The sequence below is a fragment of the Pristis pectinata genome, chromosome 6 (genome assembly GCF_009764475.1).
Source record: "Pristis pectinata isolate sPriPec2 chromosome 6, sPriPec2.1.pri, whole genome shotgun sequence".
In the NCBI taxonomy this organism is placed as follows: Eukaryota; Metazoa; Chordata; class Chondrichthyes; order Rhinopristiformes; family Pristidae; genus Pristis; species Pristis pectinata.
In genome coordinates this window covers 6,629,676-6,650,784 of record NC_067410.1, presented here as the reverse complement: position 1 = coordinate 6,650,784, position 21,109 = coordinate 6,629,676, and the positions used below count along the sequence as shown (strand labels likewise).

The window sequence follows — 21,109 nt, the reverse complement described above, 5'->3', positions numbered from 1 at the left end:
TGCACTTGTTTACTTATCAGCCCATGGTGATAGAGGCTGCCACAGGCACTGTGGGCTGAGTGGGCTCTTGCTGTATATTGAGATGCAATGATTCCGAACCAAATTTCTATCCAAGGAGGCTACTGGATTGTATCTGCATAGGATTTACTCTGCAGTTATATCCCTGAACAGAACCACCTCATGCATTGGCTGAGCAGGTAGCTGTCTGCGTTTGTATTGTGCTAGCTATTGAGTGAGATACCAACCCAAGAGCAATGTGGAAAAATCTGAACCATCCACTCTGACACTTAAGGAGAGAAGGTTTAATATGCCTCCCATTAATGTTTAACAACTTATGACCAAAGAATAGCTTGGATAACCCTCTTGAAGAAAGGTGAGCAGAAATCAGTCAAAGGAATGTGCTGGAGACGGCAGGTGCTGGAATCGGGAGCAACACACAATCTGCTGGAGGAACACGGGGTCGAGCAGCATCTATGAGGGGGAAAGGATTGTCGACGTTTCAGGACGAAACCCTGATGCAATCCTGATGATGATGAGGTCGACAATTCTTTTTCCCCCAGAGATGCTGCTTGACCTGCCGAGTTCCCTCAGCAGATTGTCTACTGCAGGGGAACGTACTGGATCAGAAAATCATTGCCTTCCATGAGGAGCATGTCAACATTGGTTTGGAATCTTCTCAAATATGGGAGATTAAATTAGAAAAAAGATAAGAAGCCTAAGGTTATAGTATAAATGACTTGGATGAGGATGTGGAAGTGTGGGTTAGTAAGTTTGCTGATAGTGGTGTTGTGGATAGTGTAGCAGCTTGCTGTGGATAGATCCTAGAGCAGGATGAAATGTCGGCACAACATCGTGGGCCAAAAGACCTGCACTGTGCTGTAATGTTCTAAAATTAGCAGCCAGGAGCTGCCAAAGAGCAAGCATTAAAGTGTGACATTGCGATGTGGTTCCAGTCCTGTCTGTCTGCGTCTGTCTCTGTCTCTGTCTCCGTCTTGTGAGAGGCCACACAGTCTGATTTCTGCTGCCCATTTTGCCCACGTTATGTACAGCCTTGTAATTCTCGAGTGTAGATTGCTGATAGTGAACCTGCTTTGCTCAGACAACTTCTTTCTCTTAACTTTTTGGCATGACTCAAATGTTTACAGGGACTGCCAGGCTTCCCTGGAGTACTTGGCCGGCCGGTAGGTGTGCTTGCATTGCTTTCCACGACTGCGTTTTTTTTTTGCATGTGATAATAATGCTTCTTTACACAACTGGCTTCTCCACAGCGGGAACATCAGCAAATCTCGGAGCTGACCATGTTCTAGCCTGTCTTTCGAAAGGGTGTTGCACAACGGGAAAGCGGGATTGAACAGCTCCCTCCGAGCAAAGGGATGCTTGGATGTGAAACTTTACCAGCGCAGTCCAGGGTTTGAATGCAGATCTGTGCTGAGTGAGCTGAATGCACTAACACCAGTGTCAGGATACTGGAGCGAGGCTTGGAAACTCAAGATTTGAAATAAAAGTCGGGACAGTATTTCCATTTCTGACAAAACCCAGTGAATTGCCTACTAAAATTTACCTGGGTGCACACAGTGGGGTTTAGGAATTTGATCGGGATGAGCAATAACGTCTCCTCTTCCCTCGATCGATTGACATGCCATTGATGCCCCCAGGGGAGATGCTGGAGAGCCACCCCCATGTGCAGCCAGCACCCACTGTGAGGGGGAAGGAGAAAGGTAGAACCGGATAAAAGTTGTGGAGCTGGGGAGAGGCACAATCTTTGTCTTGACATTGAACCATTCACTGGTTTGCCTCACTCCAGTTGAGTTCCATGTGCAGAGGTGGCTGAGAAGGGGTGAGCTTAGCACGTTCTCCTAAGTGCATCACCTTTTCCAAAAGATGTGACGAGCGAGATATTGAGGAAGATTTGAGAAGATTTAGATCGCAATGTTGGCTGAAGGCTCCCAATTGCACAAGCAGCTCAGCTGTAGCTATAGTGACGTATACTTATGGAACAAGCAGGAAGATATGCACCTAAAAATTGAAATTTATTTACTAAGCTATAAAAGAATTAAGGAATAACATTGCAGTCAATAACTTTATGATGCCTAGCAGGAAGCCCCCATCTTTGAACCATGGTTCCAACTGAGTTGCATAATCTTGAGGGCTATTGGGAGCATCAGAACATGAGGGCCTTCAGCTCCTCCAGCCTGAAGACAAAGGAGAGTGCAGATGATAAAATGATGGAAGAACACAGCGGGTCGATCAGCATCCATGGAGGCAAAAGATATAAATCAACATCTGCACCAGGGCTGAGAGGGAAGAGGAAAGATTGCCAGTACATAGCAGTAGAAGGGAGGGGTACGACAGAGGTTGGTAGATGATGGGAGAGGGTGAACAATGGGCGGATGGAACCTGATGGGATCTACCTTTGTTCGCCTTTCCCAACCCCCTCACCCCCTCCCCACCTGGCTCCATCTGCCCAGCATTCCCTCCTCCTCATCTGGTTCCACCTATCACCTCGCAGCCTCTGTCTTGCCCCTCCCTTGTACTGTCATATACTGACAATCATTCCCCTTCCCTCTCAGTCCTAATGCAGGGTCTTGACCCGAGACGTCGACATACACCTTTTGCCTCCATGGATGCTGCTTAACCCACTGAGTTTCTCCAGCGTTCTGCTTTTCTATTCCAGTTCCTCTAGACTGTTCAGTCACTCAGCTAGATGATTTGTATCAATACCACCAGCTCCCCTCAGTAAGCCACAATATCCTTGTTTGACAAAAATAGGTAAGAGTTCTGAAATCTTCCCTCCCGGAATTTCCCAGAGTCTACAGAAGATAGCATTACTTAGTGCTCCACTGTTCATTGCCCCTGCAGCTTGGACCTGTATTGGACATTAAATGGGGCTTGGAATGGCCTTGGTTACATTGCATCTTCTGTCCCCTGACCTAATGTTTGGATTACCTGGGCTCATTCATTGAGGTCATCTCCTATTAAGCGTATCCCTGCAAGAAATCATTTCCAGGTATGACAAGGAGAGAACATTTCCAACGAGGTAAACTGGACAACAATTCTGGTTTTGTTGTGAATTTTTTGTGAAGGTTTTCCAACCTTCGGAGAAGATCCGTGAATCTGTTGAATGATTCACCTTTGCAGGAGTGACCTCTGCCCTGTGTCCCCTCCACTCTTGGTGCTGCTAGGAGATTTACCCATAGAAAATCAGAATAAATTCACTTCAGCCATCAAGGAACCTATGTGATCAGCTTCCCAGAGGTTGCCTTCTTACTTGCTGAGAGAATTCACCCGGAGCCTTGCAACCCCGTTCTAGTTGTTGAGAGATTTCCCCAGCTCAGGAAGTGGGCACCACAAGTTGTCTATTGTGGCACATGTCAGGCCAGAGTGGGGTTGTCCCCAGTGTTGAGATGTAACTTGATGCTTGGTTTCCTCCATCAAGAACCAGCATTGGGAAGTGATACCCAGAATGAGAATGGAAACATTCCTCAGAAAAAAACCCATTCCTTAAAGATAGAAGAGGCAAAAAAAAGCAGAACAAAATGTAGTTGATTGAATCGTAGAACCTTCACAGCACGGGATGCCATTTGGCCCATCAAGTCTGTGCTAGCTCCATGAAGATCAATCCCACGAGTTCTGTTCCCCACTCTTTGCCCCATAGCCCCTGTAAATTATTCTCTCTGAAGTGCCTGTCGAATTCCCTTTTGAAGCTCCAATTCTGGGTCCACCAACTCTACTGGCAGTGAGTTCTAGACCACATGCACACTCTGTGTATTAAAATAAAATCTCTTATCCCCTTGTATCTTTTGCCTTCCACTTTATGCTGCCGGTCTCCTTAAGCCGTCCACCAATGGTAATAGTTCCCCTCTATTTACCCTCTCCAAAACCAATCTTGGTCTTGCACATCTCTATCAAATCTCCTCTCAAGCTTCCCTGCTCCAAGGAGTACAACCCCAGCTTCTCCAGTCTAACCCTAGAGTCCAGATCCCTCATGTTATGAACTCATCCCTGGAACCAGACCAAAATGAAATTTATGAATGAGAGGAGAGGCACTCCCTAAGTGTGGCTGCAGAAGTGACAGTTCCTGTTTATTTTAGTGCATGCTGATTTTATTGATGAAACAAGCCATTTGTCGAGCAGATTGACTAATTTACGTTTGTTAATCAGGGTAGCCAAGGAGATCCTGGACCACCAGGCCCCCAGGTAAGTGAACACTCATTTTCGTAGTTCTTGTGATCCAATGTAACCAGGTTACCAATGGTACAAAAATAACTGAGGCTGGGGTATTTGGTACAATGATCTAGCACACACAGTCATTCCTGGGAGTTGGCAGGAACCTACTTGTTGTCCATTCTGTGTTGGTCTCTGAAAGTGATGGCCTTTATCTGTACTAGTTACTTCTGGTCACCTCAGAGGTTGGCCACTGCAGTCAGCAAGGGATTGGGGCAGGCATTCTCCGCTCTGCACACATGAAACAAAGGCAAAGGAAGTCCATCAAGTCCACTCCACGCGCCATGGTGGTCAGACCATCGTAACCAGAACCTTCTTCACTCCTACAACTCAATGTTCAAATGTTCTTTTTATTTCCTGAGAGTGGCAAAAGAACAGTGGAAAAGAAACAGAATCAGTCAAGGGAGAAGGATTATCTCTAACCCTCTTAGGCCACTGAACTAGTCCAGGAGATCACCTGGTCCAGACGTGAGAACATTTGCTTCCTCTTATGTTACCACAGAGAATTCCAGAGATTCACTACCCTCTGAGGGAAGACGTTTCTACACACCTCAGTTTTAAATGACCGGCCCCTTAATTTTGCAGTCATGTCCCCTGGTTCGTGACTCTCCCTCTAGTGGAAACATCTCAACATCTTGCCTGTCAAGCCCCCTTAGGTTCTCATATGTTTGAATAAGGTCACCCCCCAATCTTCTAAACTCCAAGGAATGCTAATCCAAACCGTCCAGTGTCTCTTGATGGAACAAGAGCAAATTTTAAACTCTTCTGTTGCCTCAACAGGGATTTTTCTTCAATCAGATACAGAATATTAATTCAGCAGAGCTTGATTGTTTAACTGTTCACTGAGCCTTGATCATTGCAGATATAGCCCCTGGCAGGGTGATGCATGGAACACAACTTTGTTCCTGATATATAGTGTTACTGCAGTGCAACTGGTGGGAAATGCATCAGATATTGAGCTTCTGTCATCACTAACACATCAGCTGCATGGACTCTCTGATCCTGGATGGACATACTCATCTTTGACCATTGCCAAAAACCCCAGATGTCGCTCATTTCTCCCTATTCTAAGCCTGACTAGAAATATGTAAAGTAACTTTTCTGAAAATCCAAAATTTTCAAATCCTGAAAGTAGAATTCGTATGAAAAGGGAATCTGGGGATGGGGACTTAAAATAAATTGAGGGACTAAATATAAATTGGTCACTATCTACATCTGTTAATCATCTTTCTCTTCTCCCCAAGGGCCAACCAGGACCACAAGGCCCAGCAGGTGCACCAGGAGTGAAGGTCAGTGTTGCTGTCAAATGATGTTGTATTTTACCTGAAGCTGCATCCAGCTTGTAAAGGGGGAGGCTGGAGAAATTTATTAATGCAGAGTTTGTTAGAGTGCAAAGTACTTTACCACAGGGGGATAGATGTGTGTTCAGTCCAGAGACCGCTGCATCCTCAAAGAGAAGAACAAGAAACTTGCATGCAGAGTGTAGCTCGGGAATCTTGTGGGGTCAGTTTTGAAACATCCACCTCAAAGCTGGTTCTGAGTCATCTCATCTGTGGTGTCAACTACAGCTGAAAAATGTGGGAGAACGATAAAGTGCTGGTGGATTTTTCTTGTGGTGTGGAGTTTGCAAGTTCTCCCTGAGAAACTGGATATCCCCCCATGTCTCACAGAACTATGGGTTGGTAGCTTAGCTACCACTGACAAGTGTCCCTAGTGTGTAGGTGAGTGGCAGAATCTGGAGGGGTAGTTGAAGAGAATGTCGGGAGAATAAAGAAAAGCATCAATGTAAATGGGTGCTTGATGGTTGGCATGAAGGATCGAAGGGTCTGGTTATGTGGTGTTTACGTGCTATGACTATGTTGTGCTGGGAAAGGTTAAAGGTCAGGGGTTAAGGTGGGGCCTGATAAGATTTCTTTATTCGTCACATGTACACCGAAACGCACAGTGAAATGCATCTTTTTGCATAGAGTGTTCTGGGGGCAGCCCACAAGTGTCGCCACGCTTCTGGCGCCAACATAGCACGCCCACAACTTCCTAACCCGTACGTCTTTGGAATGTGGGAGGAAACCGGAGCACCCGGAGGAAACCCACGCAGACACAGGGAGAACGTACAAACTCCTTACAGACAGCGGCCGGAATTGAACCCGGGTCGCTGGCGCTGTAAAGCGTTACGCTAATCGCTACACTACCGTGCCTGAGTTAAAGGCAGGAAGATTAAGCATTGATAGTTACATTCTGCTCTTTAGTCAGTTCTATCGGGGTAGGAAGACTGAGGGAGGAAACGATGTAAGGGTTGGGTGAGTGGGAGAAACATACCAGAAAGTAACCAGGAGCTTATAGTTTGAGGTTATCTTGTAACTTCAAGTGTTGGGATGGCAAATGTCAAAAGTAGTTGAGTTATTTGTGAAATATTGTTTCTTATGAGTGCTGACTTGGTGATCCTAGGCAGTAATTCAGTGCCTGTAGTGGGAAAGTAATCATTCTGTAACATGCTGAGCAACCTGACTAAGAGTGCATGATTCAGCATGGAGTGCCCAATGGAGACCCCAACCAAGCAGCTACGTCTCTGAGTCCCACAGGAAGTATTTCCTATTGGAAGGGGTGTTGTGTTTTACTGCATTCTCAAAGGACCATGTTAATAGGTCAAAAAACGAGCTGCTGGGGGAACTCAGCGGGTCAGGCAGCATCTGTGGAGGGAAATGGCCAGTCGACGTTTCAGGTCGGGACCCTTCATCTGGACTGAAAGAGTAGAAGGGAGATAGCCGGTATAAAGAGGTGAGGGGGAGGGGTAGGGCAAGAGCTGGCAGGTGATAGGTGGATCCAGGTGAGGAGGGGGGATAGGCAGAGTGGAGATAGCGACAGAAGCCGGGAGGTGAGAGGTGGAGGCAACCAAAGGGCTGCAGATGGTGGAATCTGATAGGAGAGGAAGGTGGAGCCTGGAACCAAATGAGGGAGGTGGGGAGGGCAGACGGGAATGGGGCGGGGGGGGGGAGGAGGGGACCCAGTGGGAGGGGTGTGTGGATGATGGGCAGATGGAGTTGGTTGGGGTGGGGAAAAGAACTGGATGATAGGGGCAGAGGCGGGGGGGGGGGGGTGGAAAGAAAGGTGTGTGTGAGGGAGGACCTGGGTGGATAAGGAGGGAGAAAGGGACAGCGGGCGAGCAGGTTACTTGAAACTGGTGAAGTCAATGTTCATGCCATCGGGTTGTGTATTAATTAGAACCAGGAACAGGCCAAAATCATTGTCGTGCACCCTTCAAACTTGCAGGACATCCACCGGTAGGTTGTCATTTTCCTTCTGAGACCTGCTCAAAGCCCTTCCACAGCTTGTACACCAAAAATACACAAACTATCGCAGAGAGAATGTAGTCTCTCCATCTAATACTGAGCTTCTGCTGCAAAGCTTGTTCTTCCAACCTTCAGGGCAAGGCTGGTGATGGTGAATGCTGCCAACTGCCCTACACCAGCAAACACTGTAAAATTGGGAAATAGGGAACCAGATGTTCATTCTAGGTAGGTTATTTGACCTGTGCTTGATGAAGTAATTCTATGTCTCGGTTTTACATTACACTTTTAACAGTTTCTTCTGTTCCTTCCTGTTACAGGGTAACCAAGGTGACCAAGGTTCGAGCATTCAGGTAAGTAAGAACAGAAGAAACCAAAACATGAGGTCAATTATCCTTCTGTTGTAGATTCTTAAAGTACTCTCCCTTCTTGCTCACAATGTACTCAACTTTTCATATTTTTTTATTTAATCCAAGGTCATGGGCTTTGCAGGCTGAGCCAACATTTAACTGCCCATCCCCAATTGCCCTTAAGAAGGTGATAGTGAGCTGCCTTCTTGAACCACTGCAGTCCTTGAGGTGTGGGTGTACCCACAATGATGTTAGGGAGGGAGTTCCATGATTTTGACCTAAGCGACAGTGAAGGAACGGCGATATATATCCACGTCATGGTGATGTGTGACTTGGGGAACCTGCAGGGAGTGGTATTCCTAATACCTTTGTCCTTCCTGATGGCTGAGGTTGCAGGTTTAGGAGGTGCTATCAGAGTGACGTGTGTAACTACAGTGGTCAAACTTCCCTTTCAGCCGTTCTGCACAGTACTAAGGAGCATTGATGCTGAGAAAAACTGGATAGGGAATTTAAATGGACGGTGATCATTAATGAATGTCTGGGTCACGGTTTGATACCAATAATGCAAATGCACATAATCCTGAAGAAATTATTCAAAGTTCTAGATGTATATTTAAAAACTGAATTTGATTGAATTAATCACCATTAATCATTAGCTGTGATTAGTTTCCTCTCTTACAAAGCCAGAACATCACAGAAACAGGCCATTCAATCCAGGAGACTGGAGAACAAATGGACTGTGAGTAGGAGTAGGACATTCACCCTCTCAAGCCAGTCCCACCATTTAAAAAGGTCGTGGCTGATTTGATTGGAACCTCGACTCTTCATTCCAACTCATCCCAATGCTTATCAGGAATCTATCTACCTCTGCCTTTACAATATTTAAAGGGTACTTCCACTTCTCTCTGAGAGAGGTCAAATTTACCTCTACCCTGTCTTAAACAGGTAACCCCTAATTTTTAAACAGTGACCCCCCTGGTTCTAGATTCTCTCACAGAGGAAACATCCTCTTCACATCCACCCTGTCAGGAGCCCTCAGGGATGTTTTATGTTTCAACCAAGTTGCCCCTCACTCTCCTAAACTCCGGCAGATACAAGTGTAGCCTGTCCAACCTTTCCACCTACGGCAACCTGTTTTCAACTGGAAACATCTTCTCATATGAACTTGTCCTTAATCTTAAACCTCTACATCAGTACGCCCCTCGGTACTTTTTCGAAAGAGCCCCGTTTGTTCCATCTTCTTAGACAGGTCCGACGGTAAAATTCCATTGGGTAGCATTATTTATTTCAGTACTTTGCCTGCAGTGAAACGTGGCATTGACCATCTCAGGGAAGTTTTATGTCACCCCAGAAGCTTCCCAGCGTACACCCTCATTTCTACATTTGATGTGCATCAAGTGACATACTTCTCTGTGCATTTGGCAAGGAAATGGACCCAAGTGGTTTCAAAAAGCAACCATTATTGCTCACTTCTGGAGCAGCTAGGATTTACCAGTGCTGCACTGGATTTGGGATGTGCTAAAATAGAACATAGAACACTACAGCACAGTACAGGCCCTTCAGCCCACAATGTTGTGCCGACATTTTATCCTGCTCTAAGATCTATCTAACCCTTCCCTCCCACATAGCTCCCCATTTCTCTATCATTCATGTGTCTACCTAAGAGTCCCTTAAGTGTCCCTAATGTATCTGCCCCCACAACCTCTGCAGGCAGTGCGTTCCATACACCCACCACTCTCTGTGTAGAAAAACTTACCCCTGACATCCCCCTTATACCTTCCTCCAATCACCTTAAAATTATGTCCCCTTATGTTAGCCATTGTTACCCTGTGAAAAAGTCTCTGACTGTCCACTTGATCTATGCCTCATAGTCTTGTACACCTCTATCAAGTCACCTCTCCTCCTTGTCTCCAAAGAGAAAAGCCCTAGCTCACTCAACCATGGGTCTCATTACTTGCATTCTGTCTTTTGAGCCCCACTCCCAGCTTGTCCCTCCTGGCAACCTCACCTGGTGGCCCCAATCCCATGACCCTCTAATTCTATGAGGCCCTCATGCTCCAATCTCATGTTGTCCCCTCTCCCTCAGACCCTCTTGACCTCCTTGATGGAGACCCAACCTCCACCCACCCAACAAGCTACTGATCCTCCGTTGGCCAACAGAGGCCTGGACTAATAATCATGAGTTCAAGTCCCACCACAGCAACTGGCGAATATAAATTCAGTTAATTAAATAAATAAATAAGAAATAGTGTCAATTATGGTGGCCATAAATTTACTGGATTGTAAAAGCCCATCTAATTCATTGTGAGGCTTATCGGTGATGCCAGAACGAAGCCTATCTGAGTTAAACCAACCATTTGAAGAAAAGAATCAGAAGTGTCCATTGCAAATGATTTTTTCTACTTTAGCTATTTGATCCGTGCTTGATGAAGTTATTCTTTCTGTCTAGGGGCCACCTGGTCCTCCTGGTAACATGGGACTTCCAGGAAACCCCGGTGCTCCTGGAGCTATGGTATGTATTGCATTTCTTGAGCATATTCACAATTTTTCTGTTCTGCTGCTGAGGTTCAGTTGTTGCTGAGCTTTGCCTATGCAATCACAGAATAATTGAGTAAATGCACACTATAAGGATAAGCCAATCAGCTCAACTTCATGCCAGTGTATGCTGCACACAAGCCATCTCCTACATGCTTCCCCATACCCCACTCCCTTTCTGCTGCAAACGGTGGGTTGTAGGTTGGGCAGGTACTGACCTCTTGACTGGCCTGGACTGACCAAAGTCCTTAGAGAAGGGCAAGACTTAAGTACAGATGATGACCAATGTTGCTGTGTGCCTTGGCCCTCTGGCTTAACCCTGCATGATCGCTCACCTGCCCACTCAATTCAGGGTCCCAGGCCCGAGTCTGTATCCAGGAAGGCACAGTGGCACAGCTGGTAGACTTGCTGCCTCACAGCTCCAGGGACCGAGGTTAGATCCTGACTTCCAGTGCAGTTCTGTGTGGGGTTTGCACTTCTCCCTGTGACCACATGGATTTCCTTCAGGTGCTCTGGTTTCCTCCCAGATAGGTGTGGATTAGTACGTTCAGTCGCCACAGTAAATTGCCCCCATTGTGTAGGTGAGTGGTGGAATCTGGGAGGAGCTGATGGGGCATGCAAAGAAACGAAAGATGGGCTGAGAAGTGTAAATGAGTATAACAGCTGAAGATCTGTTGTCGGTGAAAATGGAATCAATGATTATAATCTGAAATTATTGAAATCGGTGTTGAGCCCGGAAGAGTCTAAAGCGCCTGATTAAAAGAGAGGGCAAAGTGGGATTGGGAAGAAGAATTAAAATTGCAATTGACCTGAGGCTCCCTGTTGCTTCTGAGCTTATTCTCCTGTTGAGTCTGGACAGCTTCATTGATTAGTGCTTCTTTACAGGGTCCTCCGGGAGCACCAGGATTGCCAGGACAAGTGGTAAGTTTGAAACTTTATTCTGAGTGCGTGCTTCCTTACAACTGTAATGCCTCTTCAGACATAACTTTGGTGAGACAAAGAACACCCTCAACCTGTCTCATTTGGGACCAATTTTGACCTACAAGGTACGAACACATATTCTTTAATTAAGTCAGAGAATTTATTGAGTGTTACAGAGATACACAAAGCCAATGCTCAAGGAAATAAATGTACCCCAAGCCTTGGCTCTGGCAATTCCTTCTTTCCAATTTTCATTGACATTGGTCTTCTGTCCTTCCTGTGTTCTGTTGACCGTAATCCATCTTCCTCTGTGGATGTGCCAGTGATATCCAGGAGTCCCTCTCTTTTAACCCCCTTGGGAGTATACAAGGTCACAGATTGTAAGATGGAAGTGATTAGCTTATGGTCACCAATGGCCTCCTGATGGTTCAGCATGAGGACCTCTTCCAGTTGGTTCCTATGTCTAGCTTGGGAGAGATTCAAAGTTCACAATGCCTACAATACTGCTTGCTCTCTGCAACCTGTGGTTTCCCAACCAATTTCTCTGACCTCTTATCGTCAAACACCCAGTTCAGATGTATCCTGTTTCCACTCAGAGCTACCAGGTTAACATTGTTGAATAACAGATATGACATCAACCTTCCAAGGTAGCACAGTTAGGTATCGGCCTTTTCCATTCTGCCTTGTGGTTACAGTTTGCATCTAAACACAGCAAGTAATAACACAAAGTTACCAACAGCAAATTAATATTAAACAACATTTTAATCTAACAAGCTTCACATGCTGACCACTTTAACTGAAGTAACTGTGAACATTGTAAAAATATATTTTTTATTTAATCCATTTGCAGGGAGAACCAGGGAAGCCCGGAGTGCCAGGAAGGGATGGCATTTCAGGAAAAGATGGAGAGAAAGGACTTCCTGGGACTATGGTAATTTAGGTTTAACTGCATCTTGCTAACCTCTCAATTTTGCAGATAAATTTCAGGAATTCAAGGTAAGAGTGCTCATAGTATGACTGGTTCTTATTAAGGAAAATTGGTTCTCCTTAAGTCGAGTCCACCAGTCAATAGAACCTGAAAGGAAAGAGGGATCTGAGGGTGGTTGATACCCAGAACTTACTGCCAGAGGAAGTGGTGGAATCAGATACAATCAGTATGTTTAAGCGGCATTTAGACAGACATTTGGATAGGCAAGACACAGAATGATCAGACCTAAAGCAAGCAAATGGTGCAGTGGGTGCAGAGGAGATTTACCAGGCTGTTGCCTGGATTGGAGAGCGTGTCTTATGAGGATAGGTTGAGTGAGCTCGGGCTTTTCTCTTTGGAGAGAAGGAGGATGAGAGGTGACTTGATAGAGGTGTACAAGATGATAAGAGGCATAGATCGAGTGGACAGTCAGAGACTTTTTCCCAGGGTGACAATGGCTAACACGAGGGGACGTAATTTTAAGGTGATTGGAGGAAGGTATAAGGGGGATGACAGGGGTAAGTTTTTTACACAGAGAGTGGTGGGTGCGTGGAACGCACTGCCTGCAGAGGTTGTGGGGGCAGATACATTAGGGACATTTAAGAGACTCTTAGATAGACACATGAATGATAGAGAAATGAGGGCTATGTGGGAGGGAAGGGTTAGATAGATCTTAGAGCAGGATAAAATGTCGGCACAACATTGTGGGCTGAAGGGCCTGTACTGTGCTGTAGTGTTCTATGTTCTAAATGGGATTAATATAGAATGGGCAAAAAAAGGATGGCATGGATGTGATGGGCCAAATGTCCTGTTTCTGTGCTGTATGGCTCTGTGACTTCCTGAGTCTCTGTGACCTCATGATTTTCTTGCTTGCTTAAGGGACTTTGCTCACATCTGTAAAATTAATTTTTAATTCCTGGTGATTTGGGGACAGTTCTAGAAGATTAGAATGCCCCACTTAATGGTTGAACTTCCTCCAGTTGGTCCTTTATTTCCAATGCAATGAAATCTACTTGCCTAATCCCTGTGTTCACTGGAATATGCCAGTATGAGGATCCTACAGCAAGCTACACTTCAATAAACAACCTTGACCAATGTACTTACTTCTCAGACATGAGGCAGTCAACCCATTCTTAATTTTTTTTTTAGGGAGTTCGAGGATTTCCAGGTGACAAGGGATCCAAGGGGGATCAAGGAGCACCAGGACCGCCTGGAGAGGTGTGTTAATTTTGATCTTTAATTGTGAGGCAGACAGCTGGAATGCTTCACTGTTGAATAAAGAGGCCTAAAAATGGATCCTTCAGCTCCTTTTGAGGTCTACCACAAACCCAACATTCCCCAGCAATGAATCTAGAATCCAGTGGAAGTCCAGACAGAAATCATGCTCTAACCTCTCTGCCCTACCCTGAAATTTAAGTGAAGCATCTGTCCCAATAATATGGCAAGGGTGATGAATTGCACAGGTTTGGAATGCACTCCAAGGGAGAACCATGATGAATCCTGACAGGTTGCATCTCAGCCTGATGTGCTCTGGACTGACAGAACCTGCAGCGAGTGGTAAACACTGCCCAGTCCGTCACAGGCTCGTCACTTCCCTCCAGTTCATCTTCACAGTGCATTGCACCAGGAAGGCTAACAGTGTTGTCAAGGATGCCTTGCCACCCTGGCCATTCCCTTTTCTCTTCTAGGAGAAGATACAGGAGCTTGAAAGCCCAGGTAACCAGACTCAAGAACAGCTTCTTCCCCACTGATATCAGACTCCTGAACCTCTTTCACGTCCCCTTCCCGGTGATGCTGCCACGTTCTCGAACCCTTAATTCTACCTCTTCCGTTATTGTCCCTTTAGCATTTCTTTTTGCACTACCTCAGTTTGCACTACCATACTCTGCACCGTTCTGTTGTTTAGTGGTCGTTCCTGTATTTATTGTTGAAGTTATTATTACCATGTACACTGTTTACTCTGTGAGCTTCACGTGAGCAAGGAATTTCATTGCACCCAAGTGTACATGACAATAAACTAATCAGAATCTGAATCTACAGAGTAGACAGTTCCTTTTATCTGCTGCCCATTGCTTTCCCCACCCAACCCTTCCATGCCTGATACCACTCTTCCCACCCCACGGATTGCTTGGTACATAACTGGCATTCAGCAGCCACTCGCTGGCTAATAGTGCTTGACGTTTGGGCATCCTCACCCTAGCCTGGTATTACTGATTGAACGTCTTCACTTGTGTGAGGAAGACTGGAACACGTTGACAACCTTTAATTTTTCTGTGATAATTGGATCCCAGCAACTGTCTGTTACCTGGAATTTCTTATATAATATACATTCAATATAGATAATCCATCAACCACTATCAATAATCTCCAGTAGGACTGGAGTGAACAACCAGAAGGAGTGATCATGGTCAGCACATTGTATTGGGGAGAAGTTTGGCTAAGTAACTGAAAGGGCAGAAGAAGCTGTTTAGATCCAAATGTATTTTGCCATCTTCTGAATGGCCGGGGGAATAGGATGACCACAAAAGGAGCATGATTTGGAGATGGAATATTTATATGTTGTTCAGCGAGATTCCTGTGTAAGGGGTAGCCATTGGCTTATAATTGACATGTGAATTTGCTTGCATAGATTGATTGAAAGCTTTCATTCTGTTGCAGTCAATTACTGGAAATCCTGGAGCACCTGGACTAAAAGGAGAAAAGGTAAACAAACATACTAATGTGCAGAAAAGATTATTTTTTTTTACAAAGAATTTCTATTAGAAGGACAAGACGTTGGGCAACTGGTCTCTACAAATGTTTATGCTCCATGTGAACTTACCCACCTTCCCCAATGTTTGACAAAATGCTAGCTTCTATTCTCAGCCAATGCAGAGCCTCACTGTTAAGTTTTGTTCTCTTTCCTTGGATTTAAATCCCACTATAAAATGGTGCATTTTCAATTTAGGATTTACCTTTGATCCAGTTGGATGGTCCATGATTTGGAAGGTATAATCCCTCAAATGTTACACATATAATTTTTTCTCTTATCTCAATTTTACTGTAAGTTGGCCTTTCTGTATAATGGATTATGTGTGAAGCATATAGGGTTTCTTAATTGTGAGATTACTGTGAGGCAGCAAATAGATTCCATAGGAGACAGCAGCTTTGTAAATACTGAGAACTTATCAGTCCTCCACACAAGTTTCTCAGCTATAGAGGACAAGTCAGAGATGACTTTAATTCTTCCATAGTATGCAGAGTCATTGACAAGGGCAGCATTTATTGCCCATCCCTGATTGCCCTTGATCAGATCAGGTCAGATCAGATATCTTTATTAGTCGCATGTACATCGAAACACACAGTGAAATGCATCTTTTGTGTAGAGTGTTCTGGGGGCAGCCCGCAAGTGTTGCCACGCTTCTGGCGCCAGTATAGCATGCCCACAACTTCCTAACCCGTACGTCTTTTGGAATGTGGGAGGAAACCGGAGCACCTGGAGGAAACCCACGCAGACACAGAGAGAACGTACAAACTCCTTATAGACAGCAGCCGGAATTGAACCCGGGTCGCTGGCACTGTAATAGTGTTACGCTAACCGCTACACAATCATGCCTGCCCCTTGAGAAGATGGTGATGAGCCACCTTCATGAACTGCTGCAGTCCTAGTGGTGAAGGTGCTGCTGATAGAGAGTTTCAGGATTTATATCCAATGACAGTGAAGGAACGGCAATATATCTCCAAGTCAGGATGGTGTGTGACTTGTAGGGAAACCTGCAGGTAGTGGTGTTCCCATACGCCTACTGCCATTTTCCTTCTTGTTCGAAGATGCTGAAACTCTGGAGTTGCTGTTGAAAAAAGCTTTGGTAAGTTACTGCAGCGTGTTTTGTAAATGGTGCAGACTGCGGCCATGATGTGTGAGCTGCTTCGGGTGGTGGATGTGGTGCAGACTGCTTTGTCCTTCAGTTGTATTGGAGGCGCATTCACCCACACAAGTGAGGAGAACTCTATCACACTCCTGACGTGCCTTGTAGATGCTAGAAAGGTTTCGAGGTGTCAGGAGGAGAGTCACTCACTACAGGGTACCCAATTTCTGATCTATTCCTGTGGCCACAGTGTTTATGTAGCAGGTCCCGTTAAGTTTCTACTCAGTCAGGCACAGAGCCCAGGTTCTGTTTAGAACTGTGGTATTGTGAGTTGCCCCATTGAGTCACCTGGGTGTGGTAGAACAGGTGGGGCCCAGGCTAAGCAGAAACACTGGTGCCGCCTACACTCTAATACCACAAGGAGACAGCTGCGGACAGCCAACAGTTGGATAGAAGATACCAACCAACCTTCTACTTACTCCGTCTGAGGCCTGGGAGGTGACTGTGAGAGGAGTGGGAATCCTGCTCGCTGGCGAGGTGATCAGATGTCCAGGATAAAATGTGAACAATGGTGTATCTGAGGTGGAAAACAGACAGCAAATGTTGGTGGAATATCAGTCAGGGAGTGAAGGAAAGGGAAATGCGATTCCACCTCAAACAATCTCAGAGAAGTGTAAAATGAAATTTGACTGCTTTGATCTTATCGAGGTGTATAAAATCATGCGGTTCATGGATTGGGTGAATGTACACAGTCTTTTTCCCAAAGTTGGAGAACTGAGAACTGGAGGACACAGGTTTAAGGTGAGAACGAAGAGATTTAATAGGAACCTGAGGGGCAACTTTTTCACCCAGAGGGAGGTTCTTGCATGGAATGAGCTGCCAGAGGAAGTGGTTGAGGCAGGTACATTAACAACGTTCAATAGGGACACAAGAGACCGCAGATGCTGGAATCTGGAGCAACAAACAGTCTGCTGGAGGAACTCAACGGGTCCAGCAGCATCTGTGGGAGGAACGGAATTGTCAACGTTTTGGATCGAAATGCTGCATCAGGACATTTAATAGGCACTTGGACAGGTACATGGATAGGAAAGTTTAAGTGGGAAATGGGTCAAATGCAGTCAAATAGGACTGGCTTGGTTGGGAATCTTTGTGGTCATGGACCAGTTGGGCCGAAGGGCCTGTTTCCATGCTGTATGATTCTATGCTTGTATTAAATTTTGGTACATTGTTCTCTGCTACGTTACCTCAACTTGTACTGTTTAATTTAGGGAACACCTGGACATGTGGTGCCTGGAGTTTCTGGACAGAGGGGTCTGAAGGGAGACGAGGTAAGTTGGAGCATCTTATCATGAGTCCAACTCTGTTCCATACTTTTGACCAAGAACCAGCTAGGCTTCAGCTTGTTCACTGATACCATGAGGAAAAATGCTGAATATGTCATTTGAGTTGAGAGATGATGTTCTGTGGGTTGAGATTACCATATAAAAAGCCAGCCTGCAAGTACAAAAGTTAGGAAGGTAAGATAGGATTTTAAGATATCTTTATTAGTCACACGTACATCGAAACACACAGTGAAACGCATCTTTTGCATAGAGTGTTCTAGGGGCAGCCCACAAGTGTCGCCACGCTTCCGGCGCCAACATAGCATGCCCACAACTTCCTAACCCGTACATCTTTGGAATGTGGGAGGAAACCGGAGCTCCCGGAGGAAACCCACGCAGACACGGGGAGAACGTACAAACTCCTTACAGACAGCGGCCGGAATTGAACCCGGGTCGCTGGCGCTGTAATAGCATTACGCTAACCACAAAGTTGAAAGGTTTTCAGACTCTTAAGTGAATCAGGGGCATACGGGGTTTGAATTGGAAAATGGTCAAGGATCAGCCATGATCCTACTGAATGCATGAGGGGCTGAATGACCTCCTCTTGCTCCTTTCTCTTATGTTTATTATGTATATCGTGGGGGACGTTGTTGAGGTTCATTTGTCAGATGGTTCCATGGATGTTAATAGTTTCTGTAAAATGGACTTACTTGAGGATGTTGGGCTTGATTTTACACTAAGACCATTTTGCCATGATAGCAGGATGTTCCAAGGTAAATTTAGGGTCGTAGGGTGCAGTATCACATACTTCAGTTGAGACAGACTATATTCTGTCTCTAGACTTGCTCCAGTTTCTTAGACATGAAGATTCTCTGCTCCAGCTCTTATTGTTTGTGATCCAAATGTAAAAGGCTTGTGACGTTAACACAAGTGAGATTAAAAAACATTTTTTATTTCTTTCCAGGGTATGAAAGGTGACCAAGGTTCAGTGGGCCCAAAAGGACAGAAGGTACAGAATCAAAGACCTGAGTGTGTGATGTAAAAACCCACAGCACAAAATCTTGGAATCCTTTTCATCTAAATAGGTTGAAAATCAGTAAGAAAGTAAGGGAGGCTTTTTAACTTGGGACGTTATCTTGTTGCTGCCCGGTTATATGACCAGGTGATTTCCTTTTCTCTTTGTTGAAATCAGAAGAACAGAAAGTAGTTGGATATTGCCACCAGCTCTAATGCCAAAAGTTGAAACACCCTACAAGTGCATTGGTCCCACTCGAACTTGCATCTCAATACTAAAGGTCTCCATGACTCTCCACGCTCCCACCATCCAAACCCCGAGCAAACACTATCACTTTACATTGTGTATAAATAGTAATGTCAATCGGCAGTAATTGAATGGTGAGTGATGTCCTGTAGTATTTTCATTGCCCTTGTTAGACCATTTCTGGGATCAGCTGATACTCGGTTGGTCTTGAGTCACACATAGGTCAGATTTTCTTCGCTAAGTTAGTTTGTCCAAACTCCAGTAGTTCGATGACCATTGTTACTGATTTTTTTAAAATTCCAGATTTATTTAATTAGCTAAATTTAAATTCCTTAGCTACAGTGGTGGGATTTGAATCTTTGTCCCCAGATTAGCCCAGGCCTCTTGACTGATTGTGCAACTACATAAAATTATCATAACTGCTCTACAACTGTAGTGAAAGGTGGGTGATGATCGAAAATGGAAGGGTTAATCTTGAGCAAAGGATGGGCAGGTGATAGGTGATGGGCAGGTGATACCCAGCAAATGACTGGCTAGAAATGCTGCTCGTTTTTGGCCAGATTTGGCTTTGTGTCAAGAGCCACTAAGGGGTGCGCTAGCTCACAGCCTGGGCAGTGAGGCTGAGAATTTGTCCCTGCACCCATCCTATTTACATTTCTGCCCACAGTGCTCCACCCCCGACTGATGCTTTCCTTCTCACCGGGGCTTTGGATGTCCAGTTCTCCCTTGCCAAATTGCCAAAGGATGTTTCGCTGCCTTAAAGAAGTTTATCCATTCCAATGGAATGTTGTTGACTGTCTCATCACATTCTGTCTCTGTTGAATTAAACTGCAAAATCTTGTTATTCTTTCACTGATGAAGATTCAAACATGTTTTCTTTCATTCAAGGGTGAACAAGGAGAGCCAGGAGAGCCAGGACAGGATGTGAGTAGTCAATAGATTTGCTGGGTTTTGTGTCTTCATTATAAATAAGATTCGACAAGTGATAAGTAGCCATCTTAAAGAACAAGAATTTCTTTAAGAAGAGGCAGGTACAATAACAATGTTTAAAAACCAACGTTTGGACAGGAACCGGGATAGGAAAGAATGGAGGGATATGGGCCAAACATAAGCAAGTGGGATTAGCATAGATAGACATCTTGGTCAGCATGGACAAGTTGGGCTGAAGGGCCTGATTCCATGCCGTATAATGAATCTATGAAAGCGGAGACATGACTTAGAGGATTAATTTACCTTGATAGTTCATGAGAGTATTGATTGCTGTATGTAATTGCCTTTACATACTTCATTCCAAAGAAATAAATAGAACCAAATGTGAGTACATTGGGAGGCCTGATACTCTCACATGCACTTAGTGTTAACCGATATGTGCCAGAACTATTAGGTGTTTGCATCTGATCAACAGAGACACCAAAATGACAATGACTCCAGCACACTCTGTGTTAACTCTCTGAGTTCAAGCTCACTGGAGTACTGAGGCACAATCTAGTCCTGAGGAGTCCTGTACTGTCAGAGAAATTTTTTTTGGATGAGACTTAAAATAGAAGTCCCACCTTTCCTCTTAGGTGGAGATAAATACTTCCAGTTTCATTTGGTCAATAAATTTCCCTCAACCAACATCACTAAAACAATTTATAAGATAGGTCATTTAATGAACTTGTAGGATCTTTCTGTGCATAAAGTTGGCCACACAATGACTGCACTTCAAATTGCTCTGTTGGCTTTAAAACGTAGTGGAACATCTTGAGGTTATGTAAGAAATTGTACTATTCATTTTAACACGCATACAAAATATAGCAAGCTATAATGTTTTTGTAAGAGTTAGCTATATACTTTCAAAGAAGAGTCTGCAAAATAATTTTATCATCAGCACTGTGTCAAGTAAATTTTCACTTGGCGGTTCAGGGTTGAGGTTTCCCCTTGGTCACACAATTGGGCAAATGTGGTGTTGGCTGTGTGCTCTTTTCTACTTTTACTTTTATTTACTTCAATTGGAACCAAATTTTGGAAATGGAAGACAATTCACACCTACCCTTATTTATAAATGTGCAGCACAAATGATTGAGGGCATTTCCTGCCTGTGGTGATTTTACTTTTTTTATCCAACATTTTAGTGATACATTTCTCTTGCTAAATTGTTTAGGAATATATTTTCACTTAAGTTTCTTGTATGAAATTACTACCTCACTTTATCTGCTGTCCATCTTTACATAGAACATCGAACAGTACGTCACAGGAACAGGCCCTTCAGCCCACGACGTCTGAGCCAAACACAATGCCAAATTAAACTAAATCTCTTCTGCCTGCACATGTTTCATATCTCTCCATTCCCTGCATATTCATGCGCCTATCTAAAAGCCTCTTAAACACCACTGTTGTATCTGCTTTCACCACTACCCC

The 21,109-nt window shown here is 44.7% G+C and overlaps 1 protein-coding gene across 1 annotated transcript in view; it reads left to right on the top strand.

The window, feature by feature from the left end:
* Positions 1-21,109, top strand: part of col7a1 (collagen, type VII, alpha 1) — a 352,219-nt gene that overhangs the window by 278,518 nt on the left and 52,592 nt on the right. The window contains exons 87-98 of the mRNA XM_052017565.1: positions 1,146-1,181; positions 4,162-4,197; positions 5,469-5,513; positions 7,829-7,861; positions 10,308-10,370; positions 11,279-11,314; positions 12,165-12,245; positions 13,431-13,499; positions 14,940-14,984; positions 17,395-17,454; positions 18,413-18,457; positions 19,598-19,633. Of these exons, the coding sequence (XP_051873525.1) occupies positions 1,146-1,181; positions 4,162-4,197; positions 5,469-5,513; positions 7,829-7,861; positions 10,308-10,370; positions 11,279-11,314; positions 12,165-12,245; positions 13,431-13,499; positions 14,940-14,984; positions 17,395-17,454; positions 18,413-18,457; positions 19,598-19,633 (585 nt within the window). The remainder of the gene's footprint in view (positions 1-1,145; positions 1,182-4,161; positions 4,198-5,468; positions 5,514-7,828; positions 7,862-10,307; positions 10,371-11,278; positions 11,315-12,164; positions 12,246-13,430; positions 13,500-14,939; positions 14,985-17,394; positions 17,455-18,412; positions 18,458-19,597; positions 19,634-21,109) is intronic.